Below are 23,151 nucleotides of genomic sequence, written 5' to 3' on the forward strand. Positions count from 1 at the left end.
AAGAAAAAAATTGACCCTAGTGAAATGAGAGAGCAAAAAGCCCGGTTTTGAATATGAGACTCGACCCATTTGCGAGACCTTGACCTCATGTAAGTCTTCTTTAAACTTTCAGCTGAGAAAGGCCCACACTAGTCCAGAGCATGTGTGCCAAATAGTGCACTTAGCAATTCAGGTTATTATTCTAGTTTTTTTTTTGAGAAACAGGTTATTATTATTCTAGTTAGCCATAATAATATTTGAGCCACCCGTTTTTATAGTTATTAAGAGCTACAGTGAGCTACACCATGGAATTGGTGCTTTGTTTTGGAATTTGATGTTTGTAAAATCAAGTTCTCACTTAATGAGATTGCAAAGACTAATGGTCTATTTGGATTAAGAAGAGGGAGTGAGAGTAGAGTATAATTGGCAAAAAATTAGTTTATTTTCAACTAACTCTGCTCTACTCTTCTTCACTCCTCCTTCAATCCAAATGATCCCTAATGTGGCTTCCCCACCCCCCCCCCCCCCCCACCCAAAAAAAAATTCAAGTTTTTCTAGTACTATAAACAAATTCACTATTTTTGCCACGATTCTCTTATATAGCAGACTGTGATTGACATTCTGTCATTTTTCTATGGACCACTATTAGAGCCAAGAGCAAAACAAGGCAATTTCCCTTTAACTCGTCCTAAAAATCCTTTAAAGTACTTCTATATGTTAAATTATTTGCCATTTTCTAACATTAGAGCAGAAAAACAAATAAACAATTTCCCCATTTTTACTATAAACAAACCAAAATATAATAAATAAATAAAATCTCCCACTTAAGCAAGTTTAGAGATAACAAAATTTCACAATATTTTCATGCAACTCTTATTTTTAATTGGGGTAGTCAATGAATAATTTATATTGACTTATGACGTGCAAACACCTCAATTTATTGTGATAATATTGTAAGATTTTGTTGTATTACTAAAAATATTCCACGCACTTTAAACAAACCGTGACACCAAAAGAAATGCCACCAAGCTCTCATTCCGCTATTAGCAATTGTTATTTTTTATTTTTTTTAGAATCTACTCTTAACACTTTTAAATTGATATATTTTCTTAATATATTTTAGGAAATCAAATTATATGTCTAAACTTTATCTATATAAACTAATCTTTTAATTGGTTTTTTACAATTGTTTACAATTTTAATAGATTTTGTACAATAATCATTGTTGTTTATAATCAATTAATTATTTTTTTACTTTTATTTTTTTTATCAGGAATTTTTTCTTTTAATTTTGCCAAAATTTGTGTATTTATTTGTGCATAGAAAATTTTAAAAGAACCCGTTTTTATAATATCGAGTTCCGTTGAAAATGCTAGTTCAAAACTCTCCTCTTTTCTCACTCTAGTCTCTCTCTCTCTTGAAGGCACGAGCGTCTCTCGTCTCTTCTCAGTTCTCAGTCTCTCTCTGTAAGTATATGGACTTGAATCGTATTGAGTTTAGATTTATCAGTCTTGATATTTGTGATTGTGAGATTCATTACCTGCTTTATTTTTTATGCTTCTCTATATCTCTTTGAATAGTCCATGCTAAAGTTATGTCCTCTAATTGAAGTATGTACTGAATCTTGCATCATACTGACATGGGTTCTTCATATTTTTCATGAATTTCTCCACAATATTGTTGTTTGGGTAAGTTGGTTAGTTAGTACTGTTAATTTCATTTTGCTTTATATCAATCACTAGGTAACATCTGCATGCTTGGTACAGGTATTTTTCTCAAAATAGTCCTTATCTAATAGAACTAATGCACCCATTTCTTTGGATCTTACATTTCATCCAAACAAAGTCTTAACTATTTGAGTCATTGAGTGTTGTCTATACCATGGGCCTATTTGTTATTTAATAGAATTGGTGATTCAAGATTACCTAGGAGACTATCTATTGTTGAATCATTTTTGTTCGTACAATCATTGATTATCACTTAGGAAGCACGGGCACTTCATTTGGGGTGTCGTACTTGTGTGTTGTACTAGTGTCGTAACCACCGTTTCATGTTATCTTTTTTCAAAAATTGCTTGTGTCACCGTGTCGTACCCATACCAGTACCCGTGTCCATGTCCTTGCTTACTATATTATCACCCTCTAATACTGATTATTTTTGTATGCGCAGTTGTTGGTGCCGTATTGTAAGCAATTGATTCAGTTCGTACACTGCAGGTACATGGTTTTCATCCTTAATTCCTTATACAAATGTCAGACATGGAAATTGACATGTTTGATAAATGCATGATATTTTTCTCATGTTAACTTCAAGGTTCTCAATCAAGATGAAACACCCTTATTTTATAGTAGTGTATTCGGTGAGGGAGTGGTGAATGATGCCGCCTCTATTGTGATTTTCAATGTAGTCCAAGCACTTGACTTCAGCAACATCGATCATCTTATAGCATTAAAGTTGTTGTGGACCTTTCTTTACCCCTTCTTCACTAGTACTGCTTTTGGTATAGCAGTAAGTTGTTTTTGCTTCTTATTATTATTGCTTCTTCTTTTCTGTATGTAGAGCACACAGTAAACAAGCAAACATGACCATCTTTGTGACATAATTTTGTTGTGCTGGATTGTAAAGCATCAAGCTCAAAGGCATGCTACTTAGTGTTATATGTCTATAATCATACGTTGGACTTTCTATTTTTGTTTCACTTGAAAGTTGTTTTTGAAAAAATTATTATTGGCTTGCTAATTTTAATGAACATTTTGTGGGATATTTGGTAGACATTATCATCTAACTTCCTATACTGTAACTTTCATGTGGGTCTTTTAAGTGCGTATATCATAAAGACAATTTACATTGGAAGGTAAAATCAAATGCACTTTGTTTTCAGCTTGAAGTTTTTCGATCTATATATCTGTTGCATTCACATTTAGTACTGTTTGTTCTAGTGCTCCTATAATCGTAAAGGGAGTATGATTTGGAATAAAAATGTTATGAGTTGAGAATATGAGCTCCTCTTTTGTTTGGTGGTGATGCCAAACACCCTTATTTGTTGATGCCTAGAATTCAAGAAAATTCTAGGTGGTGAAGCCTATGTTTGTTCTGTTTATCCTTTTGTTCTTCTTTAATCCTATTGTTCTACATCACTTTCAGTTGGTTCATTGGTAATATTGTTAATGGATCTATGCCCTGCTATGATCATAAATGGTTATCACCCCCTCACATATAGTTGTTGAATTTATAGCCTTATGTTCAGAAGCCTGATGCATTTGCATCACTTTAAAGTATGCATGCCATTCATTATCGGTGCAATTAATATTAATCTGTAACATACTTCTGGTGCTTATATATACATTTACTTGAAGCCAAGTTTGTAATTACAATTATGTACTGAAAACTACATGATTGCACACATTTGAAAGGCATTACGAATTTGGACCTAAACAGAAGTAGAGAGCTAAATGGGAAAGAACAGATGGAACTCAACTAATGAGAAAATTAGTGAACATGATACAAGGAAAAGACGGGGAAAAAGAATGTGGCTTGAGTCAGTGGTAAATGAGAACATTGAAAAAGATTTAGCAGGATCCATGTCTCAAAATTGAGATATGATCACATTTTTTATTTACCATCTTTTGCATACCTAAATGATTAATTATGGCTTATATGTAAGTCTTGTTATATAATTTGACATTGTTAGCTAGTGCAAGCTTCGTTGGAAATTTCCAAAATGTGGAACATAGAGATTGCTTGAGAAGTTGGTTTTAGCTGGGGGGGAATAGATTATGACTTTCTCATTGAATTTTTATGTGCTTTATAGATTCTACTATGTGCACTTTGGTGGCAGAGATTATATTGTTTGAGTAGGTGTGTGACTATGTGTATGCATTATTAGTTTTTTTTGGTTGTGTGGAATATTTTTGTGCAGCATTCATTTGTTACCTTTGTTTGGTCATGTGGAATCTTGTTGTCCTCATTCATGTTGATTTAGGAGTATTAATTGCTGATTTTTTTTTCTGCAATAATATATTGCTCCGTCAGTTGTTAATAGTTGAATCATTTTTGGTCCCATAAGGACTGATTATCATTAGTTTTTGAATAATCTATGTAAGGAATACATTATTCGCATAGAATTTCATAACTAGATGAAAGCCTTACGACGTATTCTCCTCACTTCTAATACATGTTAACTTTCCCCAAACCATTAATTTTTTGTGTTTGAGAAATTGAGAGTAATACATAAATATGAAATTATATACATAGTAGCTCGCATAACTTCGCAATCCACATTCATCCCTCCCTTTTTTTCCCCTAAAATTGAATTCAAAATGTTTTACACATGCAATTAGCGTTATTTCATTTCAAAGAAAAATCCTTATTCACATGCAAGTAACCACAAAAATTATAAAATAACATTTAATAATTAAAACGCAACTTATATAAATTCGAGTTTAGGAATCTAAATTGATTCATCCATAATATCATTATACAAGCCATATGTCCACTATTTAAAATGAATCTACCAACATATTTTCTTCATAACATAATTATCAGTATTATACAGTCGTCGATCACCCACTACGGCAGCATCATAACTCATCATCATAGAACCTGAAATAAATTAAAACTTATGTTAATAGATAATAATATATATATATATATATATATATATGCACCTTTAAAACAAATCACAATTCAACTCGTTTACTTCAAATCTCAATAAAATAAATAAATAAATATTGTTAACAAATTTGTTAAAGAGAAAAAAAGATGGACAAGCCTTACCCAATTTTTCTACATAAAATACCTCACTTTTGGGCTTACTTGATTGTATCAGCTAACCTCTATATAGATGTCAATTAGAAAAGTTACTGTGAGTAAATTTTCTTTTTAAGGGTATCAAATAATGAGCATTCACATCCTACCCTTTGTATCATCTTTTAGACAAATTATTGATTAAACAAATTAAAAAAACTATCTAAGTAAAACATCCTTCCCCTCTCTCTCACACAAAACACAACCAGTTAGGGATATTTACTCCTTTCCATCTCAAATCCTCACTCTCCTCTTCAAACATACACAAGAAATTTGTCCGTGTTTTTGAAATAGGTTCAATTTACACTCTAGTTGTATTTGATGAGACATTGCATAATTGTAGAAAATTGGTTCCTAGACTAATTGTGCATGTTCCTAGACTCAATGGCATATATGTGGTCCAAATATTGATATGCAACAAAAATTGGATTTTTTTCAAATCCCAAAAATATGTTGTGGGGGTATGCCTGTGTTTGCTCCATTTTTTTTTTTTTTTTTTAGCATAAGCTGGAATTTTGGAATTGTGGATTCAGCCCAAGCTCAAAAATATTACTGGAAAGACAGAATAAATAAATATTTTAATGAAGTAGAAAAGCATGGATAGTGAGATTTACTCAAAACAATTAAAGCATAGAGAGTGAGATATGAGGTGTATTTTAAAAGGTGGTTAGAGTATTGTATAGTAAGAGGAATAGAAGCAAAAACATAAGCCTGGCAGAACCACATTAAAGCATGCCCCCTACCCGCTCCACCCAAAAAAAAAAAAAAACTCAAATACAAAAGCAATCAGTTTCTATAATAATTAATCATTTCTCATAAATAACGCCCTTAAAACAAAACTAAAGAGAAACAAGGACAAAATACAAAAGCAAAACTTTCTTAAAAAAAAAAAAATACAAAACCAAAATACTTTAATGTAAATTATATAATTTAGAACTCTAACCTCTATGTCATGGCACAATGAAAAACCCAAATGGTTCTTGGATCAGATAATATTCAAAGGTCTTTGGAAGATGAGACCATCTATAGTGGAAGCTTCTAATGATTGCATCCAACATCTTTGCACAATATCCTGGATACCACAAGTGCATGTGTTGATCCGCAACTGCATGGCTATAATATCCAAGTCTCTATTATTCAAAACATCAAAATTTAGTGGTTATCAAATCTGTATAATAATAGGCAATTTAAATAATAAAAAATAAATAAAAAAGCAAGTTCATAGAAAAGAAAAAAAAAAAGTTTACCCGTTGCTGCAAAAAATGATGATGGGCACATCTAATGTAATGGGGTAATCCATTAGCATCGTCAAACCTAGTATGAACCTCAGTCCCATCAGTATAGACCTTATAAAGTGGCCCATAATTAATTCTCTCCCACCATTCTCGAAAACCATAGATTTCCACCGCTTCAAGTATAAAATAGGAATAGAAGGTTGACTCTTTTGACAATTTATAGTTTTCCAATGTGTGGATAAATTGAACGCGGTCTTTAGTACTGTAAAATATAGGATGAAAAAATTGAAACGCTGAATAACAGCAAGAGTCAATAGTGAAGATGGGAGAAAAAAAAAAGGGTTGAAAGGCATCGATAGCAGAGCATCAGCATTTGCGGTTGGAAAGCATCTCATAACTAGCAATGCCACCATTCTCCTAAAATGACTGACATCACACATGATGCCTTCATGTAGCATTTGGGGATTATTGTTGGACTGGATAGGTTTAAGCACTAAAAGAAAAAAGACTTACTGCAACAAAATAAGTCGTTGCAATAACAACTAATGTCATTGTAATAAGTGTTATTGCAACGATAAACAAGTTGATGCAAGCCGTTGTAATAAACTCTGAGGCAATAGGTTTATGCAACACTAGATTTTCATTGCAATAAGTACCACATATTGCAATGATTTATTTTGAAAATCTCGTTGCAATAGGTGTTATTGCAATGACAAAAAAGTTGATGCAAGCCATTGTAATAAACTTTGAGGCAATAGGTTGAAAAAATTTTATTGCAATAGGTTGAATTTTTTATCAAAAAAATTTAAAAATAAATAAATCATTTTCTTGAATAATAATTTTTTCATTAACCTGTTTTGCAATTCAAAAACCATATCTAGGAACTATACTAACAATATAGTTCGATGTGAAATAAAAGATTACCTATTGCAACAACATATTTCAATGTATAAAAAAAGTTACCTATTACAATAACACATTTCAATGTAACATAATAATTATTACTACAATCTCATATTGATGTAATAAATTTAAGTTATTATTACAACAAAAAACAACCTAGAGATGCAATAGTATATATATTACCTCCATTATTTTTGCAATAGTATTATGTCTTTTTTCTTGTAGTGAAAGGGCAATTCTGCCAGGAGTTGGCCACCTGGATTCAGATGAATTCTAACCTGGCCTAGCAGGTCCCCCACAAACCTTTTGCGCAGGTGGTAACTGACAATCATGCGGGCAAGATCTAAGAACATCCGGCCCGCATAGAAACTAAAACCTAAGAGCTGTCCCTGTTCAGTTATTTCCCATAATCCAATGTTGGAATGGTCCATTTCTAGATACTAGGAGAAAGCCTGGAAAAAAAAATCTACATAAGAGACTAATAATAATTAGTTAAATTAAAACAATTATATTATATCACTTACCCATCCCACAACATGTACGAGTTTAAAGAATGCATATCGAGAACGAGGTGGGTTTCTATTGAAATCGTTGTTAAATTCTTGGAGTCCGCTCAGGTTCATCAAAATAGGAATATTAGGTAATCGATTGACTTGCATTGTATTGTATTAGTGAGATCGATCAGTGGGTTTGCTCTTACAAATTTTGTAAAGCTTGAGTTGAGCACAACAATGGCGGAATAACAGAAATCAAGAAAGAGTGAGAGAAAGAGAGAGACTGAATGAAATTGGTATATTACTCAACTCACTAATACATTACTATGTTTGAGTATTTATAAACGTATTCAAGAAAGGTCCAAACTAATAAAAAATTCATTTTAGTGAACACAGCTCCATCAACGTTCACCTTATAGCATCCTGCCTGTGAAGAGACCCACTTAGTGACCTAGCGAGGGTGGGTGTGGTTGTACGGGATGGCGTAGGATAGGTAAACTTTCTTGTATGGCTTGAGGAATGCCCTGGGTGCATTGAACAAGTGTGCATGCATGATGTACTATCCACGTCCATTTCTGAATAAAAATATTATGAGCTTTCCTATCAAAAAATAAAAAATAAAAAATTTATTTCGAAAGACCCAATCGATGCGGTTGGGAGGACCAGTAAAACTCTTTCAATTCCAAGAAGGCAAAGTTGGACTGAAGAAAATTAATGTGGTCTTCAGAGATAGTGGCTTTAATTGAGAGAATATGGGGTCTGTGAGAAATTTTCAACGATGCGTTGATGGCAGAAAAAGTATCTAAAAATGTGAAAAAGCTTTGAAACTCATGTAAGGGGCATTGAATGCCGTATCAGAATGTGAGATCACCCACGACAGAGTTATGTGCAGAGAGTGGGAATGTGGATGAGGATGAAAACGAGTGGTTGTGGGAGCCTGGCTTGGTTTAATAGTACAACAAAGAAGAAAAGCAGAGATGCTTTGCCAAAAATGTGAAAGGTTTTGGGGAGATGCTTTCTTCAATGAAATGAAAACATACCCAAAATAATGAAAATATGCTTTCACGCACTTATTGCCACTGAAAAACATATCTCTTTTATCTGTACTGCAATATCAAACTATGAATGCAAAGAAATCTCAACCTTGCAAATGCAAAAGAGACAGAATCAATCACATGTCGAAGATGAGTATGAGAGAGAGCTTGCAGAACATGCAGGTGGCATGTTTCAATGAGTTTGGAGGTACTCAAAAGTAAAGTTGTTAATTTGGGCTGGCTATTATTATTCACGAGGAACATGTTACAGGGGAAAGATTAACACAGATTAGGTACAAAGCCATGGGAATAATTAGATTTAGTGAAAAAAGTATTCCGCTTTGCCCAAGTTTTTAACATCCCTATTTTGTTACCATAGTCATGGGCTAACCAAACAATTGACTTGTTAAGAAGATAACAATTCATCAAAAATATATATAAACGGTGCCCCTAATGCACAAAAAATGACTCTTGATTTAATAGAGAAAATAGATTACCTTCGTTTTTCTGCAAGCTTTATACATCAATCTTTATGTAGTGTATTGCAATACTAGATATATTCAAGTAGTTGATGGAGTAGTAGCTTTATACATCAATCTCTCTCTTAGTTAGTATATGTTAACTTGATATTTGATAACACAAAACTAATGAACCTCTTAGAAAGTCGAAATGTGCAGATAAGAGCTCTAGTATGGTTAAATATCTACCTTGCTGCAAGAAATCAAGAGAGTAGACCAAGGCTACAAATTTGTTGCAGATAGATGGAAGTTCTACTAAAATTACATACTTCTCAATGTCCAATTTAAGCAATACATTGATTTTTATTTATTTATTTATTTTAATTTTTATGAATCAGATATTTTATTGATATTGGAACAAGAAATACAATCTATACAGTATACAAAGACCAAAACATGAATAGCTACCAAAACTCCTAAGCCAGAAACCCGTTCCACCAATAAAACCTACCAAAAAGACAAGGTTAACATGTACATTAATAGCACAATACTAGAAGATGGTTTTGAATCATAGATGCACTATCCAGTAAGATATTTTCAGTGATATTTCCAAATAATTTGAAAATCAAAATAATCTATATATATATATATATATAAAAATGAAGCCTCTGCCGCTCCCACAATTTTCCATGTCAGCACAATTTTAAAAAATATATATATTAAAAAAAAAAAAACCTTTTCTGAAACCCAAAAAAAAAAAAGGCAAAAAAAATCTTTTCCAAAACCCTATAAATACAAAACCAGCCTTCTTTTTCCTCCAAAACGCAGACACCCCTGCCGTTCCTCTCTCTTCTCTATTTCTCTACCCTCTCCTTCCCCAAAACCTAACACTAAAAATCAATCTCGCCAAGAAGCCATCCCCACACTGTCAGGTTCGAAATAGAAAGAAGGCATCACTAATCTTTCCATGGTGCTACTCACAAGGACCGATCTCCACCTTTGAGCACTGACTACAGCCATCAAAACTAGGCAGATTGCATCAGATGGTTAAATTAGAACTTTGTTTCAGAAAATTAGGGTTCGTTTTCTTCTTCTCCTTCTTCTTCTTCTTCTTCTTCTTCTATTTCTTATTTTTTGAGATTTTCGAACCCTAGGTTTGATAATCTACCATAGTTGTTTGTCTCCATAACAGAGTCTGAAGGTTGTTAAAACCGCAATTAGAGTCTTCTAAGATTAGGATTTTTAAAAATCCCAACCCAGATTGTGGTTTCTTTTAGAGAAACCTTTAAATTTAACATAGTCCTAAAATAGGGACCCCAATTTGGTAGCATTTTTTTGGACTTCTCTTTTGGGTAGAGGGTGGAGTGGGGGAGAGCAACAACCCAAGTTCCAATTACTGTAAGTCCGTTTGTGTTTTTTTTTTTTTTTTTTTTTTTTTTTTTCTTCTTTTCCATTTGTTGAATAATTGAGGGAAAAGAAAGAAAACACAAAATTTAATTGAATCTGATTTTCTTGTGCTATATATAATCAACTATGGGTTGATTATATATTTCAATTTTGTATGTTCTTTTTTGGGTTAAGAATTATCATACTTGCTAAAATTCTTCACATATTTTATTTCATTACAGCAATTACTACAGTTGTCACAATCTCTGAGATTTTTGAAGAATAATGGACGGGCTACTGAGAAGAGTAAGAATCCCATTGTCCCAATGCTGATAATCATTCCATGTACATGATAATAGTGATGATTTTTGTTTACAGAATTGAACAAAAGTTTTGACATCTACTGTTGGCATGAAAGACGAGAACAAGGGTCATGGTGTTCAAAAGGCCAAGGTGGTTTTTTCTTTTTCTTTGGGGGAAGGGGTGGTGTGCATTTGGGTATCTTGGTTCAGTTTGTTAAATTTGCTTTAAAAAATTATGATCATTTATGATCTCTTTCTTTTGGTTTTTGACTTTCTATTCCCCTGAATTTAGATTGAAATTGTGCTGGGGAAATCTGAGAAATTTGACTCTCTGATGACTACCGCTGTGACTACTGCTGTGACTCCTGCTATGACTCCTGCTACAATTGAGCCTTCAACTACCTATTTTTCTGGGTTTAGGGGGGGGGGTGGTTGGGGAGCTAGAATGATCGCTGTGTTAAGATTTTGTTTTGAGAATCAAATGAAATACAATTTCTGCTCAGCTGCATAGTCTTATGTACATTTGATATATTGCAAATATTTTTGCAATTAATTTCTCTTGGTTTGATACTTTTTTACTTAGTCTTTTAGACATATAATTGATCTTTATAGATTGATTTATATTTGTATGGATGGCTGTCCCTTTGCTGAACTCTAATGCTAACAAGTGCTGGCATGAAACTTGAGAAAGGGGCGAAGTCTTCTTGCCAAAAACTATGTTTTGCTAATTTTGCTAATTTCATTTTCTCTGTTGCTATGAGGTAGGAACGCAAAGTGGAGGTCTCCACAAGCAGTTGTATTACCTAATTTCCATCTTCCAATGTACAGTTTGGAAGTTAAAAATAGGTAAATTATCAAATGACATTTTCTCCATATAGATGCATTTTTCATACCAAATATGTGGGCTGTTGTGTCATCTGTAGTGCCTTGTGTTTAATGTTTTAAATGTCTAGTGTGTGAATGTGTATTGTACTTATAGTTTGTCAGTGCTACAACTGCTAATACTATTGCTACTACTGTTGCTAGAATGCAAGCAAGTGTGTTGTTCATAAATCACTGTTGTTTGGTACCCTTGCAACTTATTGAAGCATACAAATATATATGCATTATTTAATCACACATCCCTACATTGTGCAATGTTGGAATGAATTTTTTAGAAGTTTTCTACTTTTATTTGTTATTGGCCAGAATTTGTGACTTTTTAAAAATAAATGGCAAATATAGTGGGCACCCCCAAGGTTTTTTCCCTTTTAACTCACACCCTTTTAATTTTCATTATTAAATACCCATCTTTTCACATATTATCTGCATCCTTATTTATTTATTTAGGGTTGTTTTTTAGTTTGGAAGACCACACAGATTTTGACTCTTTTTTTTCCCCTTTTGGATTTTTTTTTTTTTTTTTTTTTGGGAAGACTGCACAAATTTTGACAACACTACCAAGCCACAAAGCCTTTGTGAACTACACTCAGGCATGCCTTTAGTTTTGGTTTGGCATAAACTTGAAACAAATGCCATAAATATCTAGATTTGGGACTGTATTTTTAATGTTTGAATAAAACCATATAGTACAATTTAAACATGTTTCACAAAAAGATAATACCTTTTTGTGTGTGAATAATCTATTTTGTTATTTATTTCTGAATTTCATGATGAAAACCAATGGAATACTTATTTTCATGAAGATTGTAGACATATTGAACTTTTTTAATCATTCAATAGTTGGGGTGGGGTTATTATGAAATTTATTGACATTAAGAGTGTTTGGTTATACATTGTAAATCTTTGATGAATTGGTATAATTTGGTGTTATACTTGATACTAATTTGGCGAAAAATTAAGTAGCTTGAAGAAGTTGAGAAAAGAGAAGAGCCTAAGAAAGAGAGGAAATAGATGGTTGAAAAGTATTGGATAAAAGCTTGAAGATGTAAGCACAATTGTATATTTATTCTTTTTACTGGTTCTTTTGTAATACTTCTTAAACCAAATGTAAGAGCACATTATGATTATTGTAATATATTACTTCATAATATTGTATTTATCTCATTTTTAATGATTTTATGTGTAATATTTTGATAGTTTCATCATAATTACACATTTCATCTTCTATTAGAGCCAATTTAGCTTTCAATAATTGAAATTAGAGAAATGTTTAAACCTGAACATGTTAACATTTGATTTAAAACAATCTCGTGCATCGCATGGGTTAGCGATTAGTTGTTATTATTTTATTAGCTAGAGTAAGATAGATATAATATATTTTATTGGTTAATAGGATTTTTTTTTTCCCATTTAAGGGCCATAGGCCATTGCCTAATCTATATATCTATATACTAATATTTAAAAGCTAAAACATAATATTTATGGTTGCTATGCTCCTATTAAGCCATATCACAACAAAATTTCTGTCCAATTCGGTCCAATATAATTAATTCGGTCTATTTCGATCCAGTTTAATTCAATTCAGTCCATTCTGTCAACTTCGGTCCAGTTCAGTCCACTTCAATCTAGTTCAGTCCAATTTGGTCCAGATCGGTCCATTCAGTCCAATTTGGTCCTTTCAGTCCAGTTTAGTCCACTTTGAATAATTTCGGTCTAGTTCAGTCCAATTCGGTTCACTTTGGTTCATTCGGTCCACTTCATTTCATTTGGTCTATTTCGATGCATTCGGTCCAGTCTAATTTAATTCGGTCTATTTCAGTCCAGTTTAATTCAATTTAGTCCATTCGGTCAACTTCGATCCAGTTCAGTCCTTTCAGTTCAGTTCAGTCCAGTTCAGTCCAATTCAGTCCACTTCGGTTTACTTAGATCTACTTCAGTTCATTCGGTCAACTTCAATCTATTTGGCCTATTTCGTTCCATTTGGTCCAATTCGTTCCATTTCCTTGATTCAAGTAGAACTAAATTATTTCTTTGTGGTTTCATGTTGGATTACACTATATATATATGATGAGAGTGGAATTAATCAATGATTTTCCAATACATGGATAAAGATTTTTTTTTTTTTTATTCTTTATTTAGTTACATCATGGATTCTAGAAAAGTTCCTAAAGATATCTATATGGACCACAATATAAATATATATATATATATATATATATATATTTGAGAAACAAACACACACAACAGAGAGAAAAAGGGGTTCTAACACAAAAGTACACTACAACTCCACTCAAAAGTCATGGTAATTTTTAAGGGAGGGTGGGCTAAGTTATATTACACACAACACACTCTCTTAAGCAATATGAAACAATTACCCATTCTTTTTTTGAAAAACAAACATACACACACAAGGGAGAGGGAAAGAGGTATATGGACCACAATAGATTCAACTTTTTGTATATACAAGCTATAAGAAATTACCCTCTAATCTTTATAGGATATGCAGTAATTAAAATTTCGTTTTCTTTTGGAAAATTTAGTTCTTGAAAATTGATATCTATAAAATAAATGAAATTATCTCTTTTAAAATATTGTTAGAGCGCATTATGTGCTAGTTGACTTAATGGTTGAGCTGTTACTTGCAAGTGAATAGGAGATTCCAGATGATGAGGGAGCTATTAATGTCCTCATATGATCACATTACTCCCTTCAACTTGAAAATGAAACCAATATTCATTCAACCAAAAAATATATATAATGTTTTTATTTAATATATGATTTTTTCAGTTTTCCAATTCATTGTTATAGTCCATGAACGAAATCATTAGCGAAAAAGGACAATCAAAAGAAAGAAACATCCATTTTGAATTATCTAAATGGTATAATTAATAGCATGTTTTTGTTTGATGATTGGATAAACCCCTATGCTATCCATAGTTGTATCATGGTATCCTTATCCATTTCATAATCTTTGGGAAACAAAGAGCAAAAAGCAAAACAACTCTTTAAATGTGACGGGAGATTATCATAATTCAACTCTAAAATTGGGAAAATCTCATTTCCTTCAACTACATTTGTTAGTAAATTATTCTTCATGAGTAACCATTCAGATTCTGTTTCCTTACAATATAACACATGTCCTATGGACATTATGGCAAGGGGTACCCCTTGACATATTTTTACAATCTCCCTTCCAATTGTAACTAATGTAAGATTATTGGTGACTTGCCATTTACTAAATGCCACTTGCTCAAATAAAATCCAGGATCGTTCTTCAGAGAGACCTTTGAGAATATATGATGTAAACTGTGTGTGTAATCTTTGCAACCATTCTACTACGAGTGGTTATTATAATCTTACTTCCTTTTGAACCACCCATTAAAATATCTATCAAGTTTAGCCATTTTCCACGGTCTTCATTCCATACATCATCCAATACTAGTAAGTATTTTTTTCGATCAATTTTTTCACGAACTTGCCTTTGCGGTTGATCCATTTCCAGATTTCTAGGTGCATTACCTGTGGCAAATGCTATTATCTTTTCAATAATTATTTTCAACTCGAAGACATCGGAAATGCATACCCACATTTTTTGACTTTCTCATCATTGTACACATATTGAGCAAGTGTGGTCTTCCCTAGTCCCCCTATCACCACAATGGGAATGACCGAAACATTCTCCTCTACATTAGAGTCCAATAATAGCTCTATGATAGCCTTTCTATCATCTTCTCTCCCAATAATTAATAGCATGTTTAAGGTAAAATACAACTATGGATAGCACAGGGGTTTATCCAATCATATATATAGATATATTAGTCAATTTTACTAGTTTTATAAATTTAATATCTATATTTAGGTTTTAATTAATTATTAAATTAATTATGACGTCATCACAGTTCAACCCTGGTTCGATCTCGGTTCGACCTTAAAAACCTTAAACCTCTTTCTTTTACAGTTCAATGAACGGTCCAGGTCTAAAAACCTTGCTCATCATCACAGAACTTGAAATAAATTAAAACTTATGTTAATAGATAATAAATATATGCACCTTTAAAACAAAATCACAATTCAACTCGTTTACTTCAAATCTCAATAAATAAATAAATAAATATTGTAAACAAATTTGTTAAAGAGAAAAAAAGATGGACAAGCCTCACTCGATTTTTTTACATAAAATACCTCACTTTTGGGCTTACTTGATTGTATCGGCTAACCTCTATATAGATGTCAATCAGAAAAGTTACCATGTTTTAGGGTATCAAATAATGAGCATTCACATCCTACCCTTTGTATCATCTTTTAGACAAATTATTGATTAAACAAATTAAAAACACTATCTAAGTAAAACATCCTTACCCTCTCTCTCTCTCACAAAACACAACTAGTTAGGGATATTTACACCTTTCCATCTCAAATCCTCACTCTCCTCTACAAACATGCACAAGAAATTTGTCCGTGTTTTTGAAATAGGTTCAATTTACACTCTAGTTGTATTTGATAAGACATTGCATAATTGTAGAAAATTGGTTCCTAGACTAATTGTGCATGTTCCTAGACTCATTATATCTGGTAGATTTATGTCTTCCACCCTTGAATGGTAGTTTAGGAGAGCAATGAACCAAACCTACAGAAAATATAGGACATCAAAATACACACACAATTCTGAACACATATAAACTATATACAAGATTAACAACCTCTGAGAAAAAGAAACCTGAACAATTTGCTGGCAGCACAGAAACAAACACCTTCTGGATCAACTGATTTGTTAGAGCTGTGTCTACAGAAATGCAAGAAAGAAACTTTTAGCACGGACACGCGAAATTTGGCCAGGTATCCGTGTCCGACTCGGGTGCTGGCGGACCGAGAAGAGAGAGAGAGAGAATCGGTGGCGGTGGTTAATATGTATGAGCGGCGGAGCACAGAGGTCTTAGCCACTTCGGCAGGGTCTTTGGCGAGAGACAGATTAGTCGAGAGAGAGAGAGTTGTAAAGTGGGTCTTTGTGTGGGGATATATTTTTGTAGTGGGCTCGGCTTGAGTTTGGTTAAATTTCAGTCTGGGCTTTAGTGTGAATAGGTTGGGTTGCTGGCTCATGTATATACAGCCCACTTTAGAGCCCCCACCCGCCCAAAAAAAAAACAAAAAAAACTACTATATAAAAATACCCAAACCCAAAATCAAAATTTCCTAACTAATTAAAAAAAAAAAAAAGCCCAGAGCACATATATAATTACAATAGTACCCCCAAACCTCCTTGAAATCTCATAAATAATTAATTTTATGGATTGAGATTATTACATCTAATGCAATTGTTATGAATGGTTGAAATTTAAAGTTGCAAAAAGAAAATTTTAAATCTCAACCATTGAATAAAAAAATAAGAGAAAAAGTAAAAAAAATGTTGTGAGAGGGAGGAGGTTAATTACACGGTATTGCATGTCTAAACTTTATCTATATAAACTAATCTTTTAATTGGTTTTTTACAATTGTTTACAATTTTAATAGATTTTGTACAATAATTATTGTTGTTTATAATTAATTAATTAATTTTTTACTTTAATATTTTTTTTACTTTTAATTTTGCCAAAAGTTGTATATTTATTTGTGCATAGAAAATTTTAAAAGAACCCGTTTTTATAATATCGAGTTCCGTTCAAAACTCTCCTCTTTTCTCACTCTCGTCTCTCTCTCTTGAAGGCACGAGCGTCTCTCGTCTCTTCTCAGTTCTTAGTCTCTCTCTGTAAGTCTATGAACAAATGATTGAATCGTATTGAATTTAGATTTATCAGTCTTGATATTTGTGATTGTGAGATTCATTACCTGCTTAATTTTTTATGCTTCTCTATATTTCTTTGAATATATCATGCTAAAGTTATGTCCTCTAAGTGAAGTATGTACTGAATCTTGCATCGTACTGACATGGGTTCTTCATATTTTTCATGAATTTCACCACAATATTGTTGTGTGGGGTAGTTGGTTAGTTGGTACTGTAATTTCATTTTGCTTTATATCAATCACTAGGTAACATCTGCAAGCTTGGTACAGATGTTTTTCTCAAAATTGTCCTTATCTAATAGAACCAATGCACCCATTTCTTTGGATCTTACATTTCTCCCAAACAAAATCATAACTATTTGAGTGTTGTCTATACCATGGGCCTATTTGTTATTTAATAGAATTGGTGATTCAAGATTACCTAGGAGACTGTCTATTGTTGAATCATTTTTGTTCATACAATCATTGATTATCACTTAAGAAGCACGGGCGCTTCATTTGGGGTGTCGTACCTGTGTGTCGTACTGGTGTCATATCCGTGTCGCACCAGTGTGTAACCACCGTTTCATATTATCATTTTTCAAAAATTGCTCGTGTCACCATGCCGTACCCATACCAGTACCCGTGTCCATGTCCTTGCTTACTAGATTATCACCCTTTAATACTGATAATTTTTGTATGTGCAGCTGTTGGTACCACTACAAGTACATGATTTTCATCCTTAATTCCTTATACAAATGTCAGACATGGAAATTGACATGTTTGATAAATGCATGATATTTTTCTCATGTTAAACTTCAAGTTTCTCAATCAAGATGAAACACCCTTATTTTATAGTAGTGTATTCGGTGAGGGAGTGGTGAATGATGCCGCCTCTATTGTGATTTTCAATGCAGTCCAATCACTTGACTTCAGCAGCATTGATTGTCTTATAGCATTAAAGTTTTTGTGGACCTTTCTTTACCCCTTCTTCACTAGTACTGCTCTTGGTATAGCTGTAAGTTGTTTTTACAGTTGTTTTTTGCTTCTTATTATTATTGCTTCTTCTTTTCTGTATGTAGAGCACACAGTAAACAAGCAAACATGACAATCTTTGTGACATAATTGTGTTGTACTGGATTGTAAAGCATCAAGCTCAAAGGCATGCTACTTAGTGTTATATGTCTATGATCATATGTTGGACTTTCTATTTTTGTTTCACTTAAAAGTTGTTTTTGAAAAAAAATATTATTGGCTTGCTAAATTTTAAAGAACTTTTTGTTGGGAATTTGGTAGACATTATTATCTAACTTCCTATACTGTAACTTTCACGTGGGTCTTATAAGTGTGAATATCATAAAGACACTTTACATTGGAAGGTAAAATCAAATGCACTTTGTTTTCAGCCTTAAGTTGTTCGTTCTATGTATTTGTTGCATTCACTTTTAGTACTGTTTGTTCTAGTGCTCCTGTAATCATAAAGGGAGTATGATTTGGAATAAAAATGTTATGAGTTGAGAATATGAGCTCCTCTTTTGTTTGGTAGTGATGCCAAACACCCTTAAGTGTTGATGCCTAGAATTCAGGAAAATTCTAGGTGGTGAAGCCTATGTTTGTTCTGTTTATCCTTTTGTTCTTCTTTAATCCTATTGTTCTACATCACTTTCAGTTGGTTCATTGGTAATATTGTTAATGGATCCATGCCCTGCTATGATCATAAATGGTTATCACCCCCTCACATATAGTTGTTGAATTTATAGCCTTATGTTCAGAAGTCTGATGCATTTGCATCACTTTAAAGTGTGCATGCCATTCATTATCGGTGCAATTAATATTAATCTGTAACCTAGGAAATCCTTGCAGCTCAATCCTTATGTACTTCTGGTGCTTATATATGCATTTACTTGAAGCCAAGTTTGTAATTACAATTATGTACTGAACACTACATGATTGCACACATTTGAAAGGCATTACAAATTTGGACCTAAACAGAAGCAGAGAGCTAAATGGGAAAGAACAGATGGAACTCAACTAATGAGAAAATTAGTGAACGTGTGATACAAGGAAAAGATGGGGATAAAGAATGTGGCTTGAGTCAGTGGTAAATGAGAACATGGGAAAAGATTTAGCAGGATCCATGTCTCAAAATTGAGATATGATCACATTTTTTATTTACCATCTTTTGCATACCTAAATGATTAATTGTGACTTATATGTAAGTCTTGTTATATAATTTGACATTGTTAGCTAGTGCAAGCTTCATTGGAAATTTCCAAAATGTGGGTCATAGAGATTGCTTGAGAAGTTGGTTTTAGCTGGGGGAATAGATTATTGCTTTCTCATTGAACTTTTATGTGCTTTATAGATTCTACTATGTGCATTTTGGTGGCAGAGATTATATTGTATGAGTAGGTGTGTGACTATGTGTATGCATTATTAGTTTTTTTTGGTCGTGTGGAATATTTTTGTGCAGCATTCATTTGTTACCTTTGCTTGGTCGTGTGGAATCTTGTTGTCCTCATTCATGTTGATTTAGGAGTATTAATTGCTGATTTTTTTTTCTGCAATAATATATTGCTCAGTCAATTGTTAATAGTTGAATCATTTTTGGTCCCATAAGGCCTGATTATCATTAGTTTTTGAATAATCTATGTAAGGAACATATAATATCAATTGCCATAGTGACCATACCAATAACTTGGCTTAATGCTACCTAATAAAGTTAGCATAACTCATGTGATATTCGAATTTGGAAGTTAGTTAAAATACAAAACAACCCAGATAACCAAATTTTTATTTATTTATTTAGTTGTGATTTATAATTGCTTATACGTACCTATGTAGTGATTCACATCACAGGCTTATGATGTCTAGTTTTAAGTTTTAACATTTACTTGATATGTACTTTCATTGAAGTTGAACATCATTTGTAAACTATCAAAAAAAAAAAAAAAAAAAAAAGTTGAACATCATTTGTAGTGGTAGGGTGTGACATCATCACTGGTAGCTTTCACAACATTGTACTTCCTATTTGATCATAAAACCTTCAAATCTGTTCCAGCTCTTCCTTTTTCCCTACTCCTAGAGATATGTATATACACACTTTAAATACATGTTGCTTCAGTTTTAGAGGCAAAAAATATGATTTCCATCCCAATAGCATATACTTAATCCACATCCAGACATCTTAAAATAGACTCAAAAAAGTTTAAATAACCCTAAGAACTGCAGCAGCAAGATGATGATCTCAATATATATATAGCTTAGGGACTTATGCCCAACCCAACACAACCAACCCTTTGCCAGGCCTCTAACAGCCTGTAATAGTATTGAATTTAAAACTGCCATACTTTCCTTAATAATTTGGAATGTGCTGTGTTTTTAAAAATTATTATTATAATGGTATTTTTCTTACAAGAGGTGCTTTTTTTTTTTTTGGTTTGTTTGATATGCAGAAAGAAGAAGATGGAGCTAGAAGTGGTGAACGCAGAGTTAGTGTTGCCAACTCACCTCAGTTTCAAGCAGATTCAAATGTACGAGAAATATCCTAAAGGCCAATCTAGAGGAAGGCACTGGAAACATCTCAAGCAGATCCTTCAGGCTGAGAATTACCAGAATTACCCTCCTGACGAACCCAACTGTAAGTTCTTAGAATGCAAGGAAAAAAGGGGACTTTTTATTGGCATTCCTTTATTTTTGAAAAGCATAATGGATAATATATATTAATTACCTGAATGAATGATGGGACTGTTTTAATGGGAAAATTAAATTTTATGCACTATGCAAGACGCTGTATGACTTATTATGGTGTTGAAAACAATGTTGCAACTTGCAATTGCTAAACTAACCGACAATAAATGGGAATCCTTTTTATTCATTAAATGATGCATGAATTTCCTACATGTACAGAGTTTGATTCTTGAATTTTGATTGAATAAATGCCAAGGTGGGGAAAACATTCTAGAGCTTGGTAGATTCATGGTTTACACAAATCTCTCCTGCTATGTTCTTATTTTACCTTTTTACATTGATTATGAATCTGTAGAATATAGGCATTGAAGTAGTTAATGTGTGTTACTATCCATGGACCCATTTTACTTTAAAAGTAAGAAATCTATGATTGGGAGTCTTGTGAAGCATGATAACGTATGAGGTGGGATGAAGAGTTTACACCTCGCTAAGTTTACATCAAGGATTGATTTTAGGCATTAGAGTGATTGTGCATTATTTGAAAGCTAGTAATCAGGAAAACTGGGGTCAAAAGAACTGTTTGCTGGTATGACTAGAGAGCGTATAAAAGAACTCACTAGTGTTGTAGGAGGATGATTACTGGTCAACCTGATATGATTTAAGTCAAGTAGCTTGAGAAAAACTGGCTTGGATTGGCTGCTTTGCTTAAATGTTCAGTCATATTGTCAGGTTAAGAACGATGGTTTCCTGTTCCAAGTTTAAAATTATATTTTTAAAATTAAGCATTTAAACCACTAAGCTTTTACTCTTTCTTTCTTGTTATAGAGGTTAATCTCAAGTTCCACTGCTAAGTTTTGATCCCTTGATGTCTCCTGTTCTGCAGATGTTAACATTGAGTCACCACCTTCTATGCATCCATGCAAGAGAATTTGTGATATAACAGGATATGAGGTATGTGGCTTTCTTGATAAGATGTGGTACTATAGGCATAATCAACGCATATCTGATTTGAATGTTAATGGTAGATTCATCTGTATGGTTATTTGCATCCAGCTGTTAAAATTTATTTCCTCAAACAAACTCAGTTCAACTCTCTCTCACTCTCTCTCTCTCTCTCTCTCTCTTAGATCAATGCTAAGAGTTGAAGCTGTTGTCCCTCCCACCCATTTTGTTTTAGGACTTGGGGTTATTGTTGGTGCACATTTTGATTTGCCTTAGCTTGTACTCAGCTTGTTAGTTTGCTGAGTTAAACTTGGATGAGTTATGACTTGAGTCCTTGCTCATATAGCCCTCTATATGTTGTTTGTTATTCTACAGGCCCTAATAGTTATTATATTCTTGTTGCCAAATAGACTTTCAGATTCATAGACAACAGGAATAAGTTAATTGCAAATGCTATGTGTAACACTATGGATAATCCATCTGTGACTGAATTCCTTTTCTTTTTTTTTTTGGTTTTGGTATATTACCTACTTTTGTTGTGTATAGTAATTATTTGTGTATTATGCAGGCACCTTACTATGACCCCAGGACCAATCTTCGTTATGCAAATGCTGATGTTTTTAAGCTCGTAAGATCGCTTCCTAAGGAATATGTGCAAAGTTATTTGGCTCTAAGAAACGCAGCAGTGGTTCTCAAGTAACTTTGGACGAATTTGGATCCAACTTTCTAACTGTGTTCCCCCTCAAGAACAATATTGTAGAATATAGATTAATTAAAAAATATATATGAAATTAGTTAGGATAATCCACTTTTTTGTATAATCCACGTTTTTAGGTAGGATAATCCACGTTTTAGTTAGGGTCTGTTTGAATACTGTTTATTGTTAAAAATTGAAAACACTGTAACAAAATAATTGTTAAATGTGTGAATAATGTTGTGAGACCCTGTTTTAAAGTTAAATTTGCATTTTTTCCAAGTTGTAGGTCCCATGAACAGTATTCATGGACTCACAGAAATGAAATGCAGACGCACTAGATAGCGCAAAACACGCTATTCAAACTCACACTTAGTAAAACTTGTTCACATAATCCATTTTTATTTTTTTGTATAATTTATAGGTGTCCATTTGATACCACTCTTGTTTTTTTTTAATAAATGGACTATTTGAAAATTTGTCCCCAGAAATAAATGAATTTAAAAAAAAGCTATACTTCTAAAAAGTACGGTTTCAAAATGGGATGTTAAACAGACACTAGATCTCTTTTGCGATTAGATAAAGACAT

At 32.8% G+C, this 23,151-nt stretch overlaps 1 protein-coding gene across 5 annotated transcripts; it reads left to right on the plus strand.

Moving 5' to 3' along the window:
• The first annotated feature begins 1,360 nt into the window (after positions 1-1,360).
• On the plus strand, positions 1,361-22,716 carry LOC126707057 (protein EIN6 ENHANCER-like). Of its 5 annotated transcripts, none has more exons than XM_050406647.1 (5): positions 1,361-1,445; positions 18,154-18,254; positions 20,692-20,876; positions 21,810-21,877; positions 22,437-22,715. In XM_050406647.1, exons 3-5 carry the CDS (start codon positions 20,702-20,704, stop codon positions 22,566-22,568), a joined length of 375 nt encoding a protein of 124 aa, XP_050262604.1. In that variant the 5' UTR covers positions 1,361-1,445; positions 18,154-18,254; positions 20,692-20,701; the 3' UTR covers positions 22,569-22,715. The 5 variants fall into 5 exon arrangements, with proteins under 5 accessions (XP_050262604.1, XP_050262608.1, XP_050262605.1 ...); XM_050406648.1 differs by lacking the exon at positions 1,361-1,445 and adding an exon at positions 17,124-17,222; XM_050406651.1 differs by lacking the exon at positions 18,154-18,254 and having other exon boundaries at positions 22,437-22,716.
• The last annotated feature ends 435 nt before the right edge of the window (positions 22,717-23,151 follow it).

This window comes from Quercus robur, chromosome 11 (assembly GCF_932294415.1).
Source record: "Quercus robur chromosome 11, dhQueRobu3.1, whole genome shotgun sequence".
NCBI classification, from domain to species: domain Eukaryota; kingdom Viridiplantae; phylum Streptophyta; class Magnoliopsida; order Fagales; family Fagaceae; genus Quercus; species Quercus robur.